General features: G+C 45.9%; 1 protein-coding gene across 1 annotated transcript; it reads right to left on the bottom strand.

Annotated features, from left to right (window-relative positions):
* Positions 1-623: 623 nt before the first annotated feature.
* LOC147959687 (uncharacterized) lies at positions 624-1,373 on the bottom strand. Its single transcript, XM_087532818.1, has one exon. It carries the CDS (start codon positions 1,371-1,373, stop codon positions 624-626), a length of 750 nt encoding a protein of 249 aa, XP_087388944.1.
* Positions 1,374-9,195: the final 7,822 nt, after the last annotated feature.

The following is a 9,195-nucleotide window of genomic DNA, read 5'->3' as shown; positions in this document are numbered from 1 at the left end:
GTACACACTGACCATAGGAATTAATTCCAACTCAGCCACAGTGGTGAAAACCAATTCTTGCTTGGGTATATTCTTGCGAGCATAGAATTTGGTAGTCCGCCATTCAAACTGGTTAAAGTGACTTCTCGTGTTGCATAGTTTATGCAAACTTGATATTGGGTCAACCAATTCATACCCAATATAATATCCAACTTGTCAGACTCAGTAAGTATCAGAGAGGTTGGAAAGTAGACTCCGTTGATATTGATTTCCAGATCACGGCAGACCAGATTGCTCTTGATTAAAGATCCCGGGGTCTGTACCAGCATATTTTTGCCCAAAAGTGTACAAGGAAATTTGTTTTGGGCAGCAAAACTCCGAGAAATAAAAGAATGGGAAGCCCCAGAGTCAAATAAAATTACGGCAGGTATGTCATTAACAGAAAACATACCAATGACAACTTCGGGGTTCTCTTGGGCTTCATTGCCTGAGATATGATGCACGTGCCCAGTAATGTTTTGCTGGGTTGGGCATGACTCTATAAAGTTGACTTGTGGCCTGAATGGGGCATTCACCTTGTTGTTCTTGGGGCACTGCCTGGCATAATGTCCGTTCTGCCCACAATTGAAGCACGAATTATTGCGCTAGCGCTCCTCATGCATGGGATTGGTCACGATATTCCTGACTTGAGTGGTGGTCTTGTTAACATTCTGTTGCCAATTTGGCTTGTTTTCCACCTGAGTCTGCTGCGAGGTACGAGCCTTTTGCACTGGTTGCCCATCCTTCTTTGTCTCAAACTTACGCTTGTTGTCATTGTTGACAGGCCTATTATCTGATATAAGCTTGTGCTCCTGTTCAGCAATGAAAGCCTTGTTCACCAGAGTTTGGAAATCTGGGAAATCAAACATACTGAGAGTACACAGGAGTTGTGGATTTAAGCCTCCAAGAAATCTGTCAATATTCCTTTCTTCGGTGGCCACGTCATAAAGGGAATAACAGGCCAAATGATTGAATTTTTGCAAATATTCCCCCATAGACTGATTTCCTTGGACGAGTGCGAGAAATTTGCGTTGCTTAACCTTCATAACTCTAGTAGGGATATGATATTTCCAGAACTGATCCTTAAATTTTTCCCAGGTGATTTCTTCATCAGCATGCCACATGGCTTTTGCATTTTCCCACCATATGGCAGTAGCGCCTTCAAGGTAATGAGTTGCAAATGGAACTTTATCATTTTCTTCAGTACGAGCAATCTCAAGCTTTTTCTCAATGGTACGCAACCAATCGTCTGCATCCAATGGGTCAACAATCTGACTGAAACTAGGTGGCTTGGTCCTTTGAAAATCTGACAGCTTTGAGTAATGACCGTTCTGATTTCCATTCTGTCCAACCATAGCGTGCACACTTCTTAATATTTCAAGCAAATCATTGTTCCTTCTTTCCTCAAACATACGCAGAATTTGCTCAGTGGAGGGCAAATTTGGCGGTGGAGGCAGTGGCGGAACATACGGCTCGGGAGAATGTCCTGCTTGTCGTGTGGAACGATGAACAGGAGTTCCCTCATGAATGTTTCTACTGCTACCTCCCTGCGTCATCCTATTGTGGATTTTTCCCAAGACAACGCAATCGAGATGAGAAACATCCAAGAATAAATTTGGGGAAAAGCCAGCGACAAATCCCGGAAGAAAACAAAAGAGCAAAGAAAATACGGCGAATAAAGTCCTAACATAACTATACATAGACTCATACATGAAAGACAAACAACATGACAGGTTCAACTACTCTCATACATGCAACGAAACATCATGACTCATACGGCTACATCCGTACATTATCCGGACGACTCCGAATACTGTGAGGTACTACTGCTCTGCTGGTGCTGCGGTGTCCTCCCCTGAAGCGGACTCGGATCCTGAACTGACAAGGTTAACGGAAACCTCTGGGTTAAAGGTAACACGACAACGCTGCCTCGAGGGCACTCCCTCAGGGGCAGGGGTAGGATGAAGCATCGGGGCTACAGGAGTAGAGAGAAGTGAAACCCACTAGGCAGGAGTACTGAGAGGGTTCACCGTCGAGGTGCATGAGCTACTCGGGGGAGTAACCGGTGAAACAGGGGAACTAGAACTGGCTGGAATATAAGGAGTAAATCCCAGAGAAGATGGAGTAGTGGTAGATCTAGTAGTGACCAAAGCAGTGACTAAAGCAGTACGGGCACGAGTCAGCTCTCGAGCCAGCTCGTGGATCATAAGATAGCTAGCAGTGACATAACGAGCAAGGTGGCTAGCAACGCTATTAGACTCCGGATCAATGATCTGGAAATGGACACGACCATTGTCGTGCAGAGAAGGGTAGTAAAAGAAACCTGGATGGTTTTGCATTCGGATCTCGTTGTAGTGAAGCTCAGCAAGGACCTCGACTGTAGCAAACTGGACAGCCTGAGAAGCAGTAGATGCGTAACCGCTTCGAGAAGTACGAGTGTAAGAGCCGGAATCGGAACTAGTGCGCAGAGTAACCATTGCGTGATACTCATACACTGAATCAGCTAGACGCTCCGAGGGGGTACAGTCGACGCCACACGTTGCGAAGGAGGTGCGGTGACGTGTACGGCATCAGCTGCAACTGGCACGGATACGGCACTGGAGCCATCTACACTCACAACCATTAGCAGGTTAGCATAAAAATATAAATCAAGTGCATGCAATGCAACAATCGGCTACATTAGCAACCAGCACTCAACTTAAACTCGTATCTAACGTCTAGTTAACACGTCGTAGTCTAGTGTGGCCTACAGTCAGTGCGACTCTGATACCAAGCGTTGTGGCACCCCGGCTCAGAGCGACCGGTTTACCCTACATTGCCAGCCCAGAGACCATGTCTTCTGGCAACACACAACATCTTGGTACAGAAAAACAACCGCTTTATTGATGCTAGCGGACCAAGGTTCATATTACAATAGATGTCGAGGCCGAGCAGCACGCATGGTGCGGCTGAACAATATGTACATTATTTAGTGAACATAAAGGGGGCCTCGATCATAACAACTACGCGGTTGAGGAACAACGTCGTAGCGGGAACTCCGTAGCACAGGGACACCGATGTGGACACGATCCAGACTCGAGCAGCGCTCCTTTCCAACGCGACTTTCCTGAAATCTGGCATGACACGCCAGGTCAGTACATTAAATGTACTTGCAAGCTCACAACAGGCATAATCATAATGACAAACAATATCATGATATTTAACCAATTAATAATGCAATAATGTTCCAACATGTTGTGCTCATGCTCTTAGGATAAACATCCCTCGGGATCGACTTACCAACCGTGATCGTTCTTGGATCACAAACAAACCGCCATCATGGTCTTGAACAGTGTAACTCCTGATCCTTACGGCGATCACCAACAAACCACCATCGTGGTCTTGTCCAGAGTAACTCGTGACCCTTACGGCGATGACAAGCACGACCCATATTGGGCCTTGAACATCTCGATGGCCTTCCTGCCATCATCATCAGTGCAAAGTTCATAACTTAGTGTGCAAGTTTATTAAACATTGACTCATGGTGGTACCTACTACGAGGCGTCCGTAACCGTGGACTCGGCTATCGATAGATTATACACTCTGCAGAGGTAGCACACTGTACCCACACCACGGAACCCATGGCCTCGCACTCCCATTCGGGTGGACCAACGGCATTCCGACAAAACCCTTCCATTGGCATGACACTCTCCCGGCCACTCCGACCCAATCCCCAACGGGCTAGTCCTGGGTGGCCCCGTGTCTACCAAAGACACACCACCACCGTCGTGGCCAAAACAATCCCAATCGGGGACTCAGTACCATAATCTCACCAACGGGCACAGAAGGTTATGCCTGCTTACCGGGCCAGGGTAAGCATGCCCATAAACTTCGCTAGTTGGAGGCACCGACCAGGGGCATGTCAATGGACCGAATCAAGGCCTTCCGACAAGGCAAATGTGGTTGCACTGGGAAAATCTCGATTCAGCGGCACCATGACCCTGTCAACGATATATTCAAGTTGAGTTATACTCAGGTTCAACTTAAAATGAAAATGACCGGTGTCATAGCATGCCATGAAATGCAATACTACACATGCATCACATGTTAATGAAAATGACTGATGTCAACCATATTCACACTAAGCATAAGCATCAACAACTTATATTACTTTCCTGGTCAGGGTAACTCTCATTTTAACAATATATTTTGCAGCAAGTATTATCATATTCTCATGCAAGAAAACAACTTCGATTAATTTCTCATATGCATAGCAAAGATTTTACTATCACCTCAAGCAAATCCTATTCTCCTTGCCAACCAAGTTAGGTTCAAACATTCTGTAAATTAGGTAAAAATGGATGAACAAGCACTTAACAGGATATTTTCTAACAAATATAACTATTTTATTTATGCAAGAAAATAACTTTAAGCAATTATTCATATGCATAACAAATCATTGTATCATGACCACAATTAGATCCTAGCTACTTTACCAACTAAACTAGTTTCAAGGTTCTGTAAATCGAGCATAATACCAACACACACTTAACAGAATATAAATAACATGAAAGTTATTTAAATGTCTGGATTAATCATTTCATTCAAGTAAGAAAATCATCAATATTGAAATGGCACCATGAAAATGTTGTTGTGGCTTGCCTTAGTACAGATGAGGTTCACAAGCCTTCTGGTGATCCTCAAGACAAACCTCACCCTCTGAAAATAATTTTAAACACAAGAAGAAAATATCAAGAACTCTTCTGAAAATCATTAGAAATTCTACATAGCTCAGAAAAATCTCATTTTTGATGAGCTGCTAGATTTCTTTGCAAAGAACATAATGCAAAAAGAATCAATTCATTGGGACTTATGGTTGAAAAGTTATAGCTGTTTCAAGCTCTCTGGAATTGGATTGAATTTGAATTTAAATTTAAATAAACAGACTAGGGGGTGATGTTGAAGGCGTAAAGCCTCAGGGCGCCACCACTCGTACCGCTTCGCGCCGTACAGAGTGGCTGACTAGCGGGCCCCACTAGTCAGGTGAGAAGGAGGGGAAAAGGAAACAGAGGAGGGTCGCGGCTTCGCCGGAGCTCTCGCTGGCGACGAGGGCTCCTTGGCCAAAACCAGAGGGAGGGATCGAGAGAGGGGGTTGAGGCGCACCTGCCCGTACCCGTAGTGTAGCTAGGGGTGGTCCGAAGGCGTCGAAATCGACCTCGTAACCAGAGGCAGAGGGCGGTGGTCACCAGAGATGCGGAAGACAGCGACCAGAGGCAACTTCAGGGGCTCCAGAGGGATGGGATGGCTTCACCAGAGAGAGGCGGAGGCCCTGGAAGGATCGCCCTGGCCTGGGAGGGGCTGCAGCTAATGCGGCGACCAGAGGGGATCGCCGGCGAGCTCGAGCTCGAGGGCGACGGCCCGCGGCCTGCCCGGCTGGGCTATGGTTTCCTACGCGCTTGTGGGGTGTGTGGGAGTGGTGGATGGTGCTCGAGGAGGCTGTGGGCAGCTCCATTTATAGGCGAGCAGAGAGGGGGATTCGGGCTCCGCCGGTGGACACCAGTCCACGGCGCCCGGTGACGAGCGGCGTCAGTGAGAGGGGGAGAAGACGACGCAGCTCACGCGGCAACTGTGGGCGAGCGGGGACGAGCACAGGAATGAGGAGAAGGCGACGAGCATAGTGCGCACCGCACTGTTGGGTTAGTCGGACCGTGCCCGTGCTCGCTGCGATGAGCTCCGACATCAGCGAGCGCCAGGGGGGAGTTAATGGCGTTGAGACAATGATGGTGGTGAGGTTTGGCACGCTTAGTCAGGCGGGGAAGCGAGCACGTGATCAACAGAGGCTCGGGCGCATCGCAGAGCGCATCGGCTGCATGCCAGCACGCTTGGACGAACGCGGTCACCGCGTGAACTCTGACCTCATGTCGACCTAAACCCAAACTCCATGTCTGGCATGTTGTTCGTGGTAGTTTTGAATGTTACCATGCTTTGGTTTGGCTCCAGAGTGCAGTAGAGAAAATTTTACACGCCAGGTAAGTTTCTGGTCAGTAACTTTGAGGTGTTACTGAGGTCAAATGGCTAGGAGTTGGGGGTTGTGCTTTGGAGGCTAGCCATCATCTACTAAGGTGATGATGCACAAGAAAATTCAGGCACAGGGGAGCAAGTAAAATGGTAGTTGTTGTAGAAACCACCATTTCTGTCCAGAACAGAAAATATTTTCTGTAGCAAAAATATTCCAATAAGTGATGAAATATTTTTGCTCAGGAAGGTGCCCTAGGGTTCAAAGAATATTTGGGAATTTTCTCAGATTTTTGTGGCCAAGAAAAATGAGGGTTGCTTTGGAGCTCATTGAACTAGCTAGGGGTTTAGAGAACAAAAGTGAATATTTTTCATTTAAGAAAAATATTCCCAAGATTATGTTGAGATGGATCAGAAGGGGAATTATGATTAGGGAGGGGAATGATGCACTTGGGTGAAAGCCAAGGGTACCCAAGTGTTTAAGTCCATTTGAAAAGATTCAAAAACCCCAACTTTCAAAATAAATCCAAATGAAAATTAGGCAAATAAGAGAGGGCAAAAATCAGGCTGTCACAGAAGACTAAAGAACAGCTAGCCGATATCTTCACAAAGCCCTTGGATGAGAAGAAATTTAGCAAGTTGCGGTGTGACCTAAATATCTTAGAATCTTCGAATGTCCTTTGAAAAGGACACACATCCTAACACTTATGCAAAATTGATGACTTATATGTGCAACACATGAAGTAACGTTTTTTTCAATCAATGAAGGCTAACCCTCTAAGTGTGAAGAAATTAATGAAGAATTTGATTCTCAGAGCCCTACGACAGTTGTACGCGGCGTCTGAAATCAGCATTCTTATACGGTGGGTTACGCCACCAACAAAAGTTGAAAATCTTCAATTTGAGTTTATCTTCAGTCTTGAAATTCCTCAGTTGTTCGATTTCTTCAACTTCACAATGTCTTCACTCTCTCCGTCGTTTTTCTCCATTGAATATATATATATATATATATATATATATATATATATATATATGAGTTAATGTCCTCTACAGCATTCACTTATTGCTAATTCTTCAAGTTGCCTTTTTCTGCTAAGTGAATGTGATCGAACCCTTCCCCCTCTATGCTATACTCAACCCAGTCTGTTCGCAAATTCTTCATGTGCGTTCTATTTGAAACATGTTCAAAATCTTCGCTGTGTCCTTGTCAGCTGAAGAATTTGCGAACGAACCTTTAAAACTTTCTTATCTAAATTTTTAGGTTTTTTGCCGTCTAAACCATTCCACATCAAATGATAAGACTTATCTATTCACCCACGATCTCACACGATCGCCACTGCTCTGTACATGGGTGACACATGTCCCTAGGATGAGAAGGGTCAGGGGCACGTTCGTTCATTTTCCTCGGGCAAGCAGTTTTTCACCTCGGCTATACATACCCCTCACCCTCCTCAGACTGCTTTTACTCCACTCAACCTCACTCCATTGCTCAAGATCTCAAACCTAGCGCCGCCTCTACTTCCATCATCGCCGATGAGGAAGAGCTTCACTGCCTCGACCTCGTCGCCGTCGTACTCGCATCGGCTGCGTATTTCTTCACTCCGCCGCCGCCGTAGCTGTCTTCCTTCGCCAAGTTAGGGCGTGGAAGATCCGGACAGACGAACTTCCAATCTACTATTTCGAGTTTGTCCTGTTCTTCGTCGAGGGTAATCAAAAGTTACTTTTACCGCTCTTGCTGATTCTGATGATTTCCACAAATCTTGGAAAGGTGTTTATTCTTCAATCTTCACACTCTAAACACCTCACATGAACGTATGTTCTTGATCTGTTTCTCTAAGCAACATTTTTCTTCAAGATTCCTAAATTGTGTGGATTGTCAATCTATACAACTCTGGAACCTAAGTCAAAGAACGCTTAGTGAAATTCCTCAAGACACATCTGGTCAAATTCCTCAAACTTGTTCTTTTTGCAAAAACTTCTGAGAACGCATATGACCTTTCCAAATTCTTCGCACCTATACTCTGTTCATAGGTACTCATGTCCGTTGCTGAATCACTAGGTTCTCATTAACTTAACTCATTTGCAGTGTCCAAAAGTTGCATACCTTGTCAGAAAACTCAATTGTTCATAATCCTTAATTGAAGAAAATGGCTGACGGCAAGAAACCTCGGAAGGGAGGCAAGAGACTGGAGGTCAACAATGCATTTGAAATCCCTAAAGATATCTATGCTGGATATTGCATACCCCCTGAGGAAACCAAGAATGAGCGCAAAGTGCGCATTCAGAAAATTGAGAGGAGATGGGCACGAGAATGGAGGGAGTATAGGTATGTAACTCCAAAGTACATGAAGAAATCCGTCTTCACCCTCCTTGCCCAAGACCTCCATTGGCACCTGGCCAAGAAGCTGATCCCACTAGCCTCAAGCGCGGTGAGGACTATCCTGATGAATGGGAAAAACGGCACGAAGCTAGCCAAAATGGCTACGGAAGCAGTGAGGAAATTCATTGAAGACTCTGCTACTGCTGCCATTGCTGAGGCCTCTGCTAGCAAGCCCAAGAAGGCTATGCCCAAGAAGCCCACACATAAGCCCAGTTCCTCTGCTTCAATGCCCTCATGGCCAAGCACCTCAGCAATGCCCACACGACCCAGTTCTGCAAAACCCTCACAGCAAATTCCTCATGCTGCTCCAGCTCCTCCAAAGTCTTCAGCTCCTCCGACAATGTCCTCAGCACCTGCGCATCTCGCCTTGTGTCAAAGGACCAAAGGCATCTCAATTGCCTCAGGAGCCTCAGCAAGTTCCTCATCTCCTCCGAAATCCTCAACTGGTCCCACTCTACTGAAGACAAAGGCCACTGCTGGACGAGGCACTAGACCAAGTCCTCATAAGAAGCAGGTTGCCTTTCATGTACCGTCCAGTGATGGCGAAGTTGATGATGATGAACTTGCAGAAATCATCAGAGACAGACAACAGAGAGCCGCTAGAGCCAAAGGCACAAATGTGCCATTGATACTGGATCCCAAGCTGATCCTTGAGTTTATTGATCTATGGCACAAGGATCCAAAACACACTTATGCCAGACTTCAAGCTCACTCCTGGACAAAGTCACATCCTGACTACGTTCATCAGTGAAGAAAAATGGAAATTTGAGAAGGCCAGGAAGCTGAAGAAAGCTCAGTACAAG

Source organism: Triticum urartu, chromosome 7A (genome assembly GCF_056163025.1).
Source record: "Triticum urartu cultivar PI428250 chromosome 7A, HENAU_Tu73, whole genome shotgun sequence".
NCBI lineage: Eukaryota > Viridiplantae > Streptophyta > Magnoliopsida > Poales > Poaceae > Triticum > Triticum urartu.
This window is presented reverse-complemented; position numbering and strand designations above follow the sequence as displayed.

What these genes read in the sequence shown, in the direction of transcription:
- LOC147959687 (XM_087532818.1), bottom strand. Translation starts at nt 1,373, where the DNA reads ATGGTTGGACAGAATGGAAATCAGAACGGTCATTACTCAAAGCTGTCA.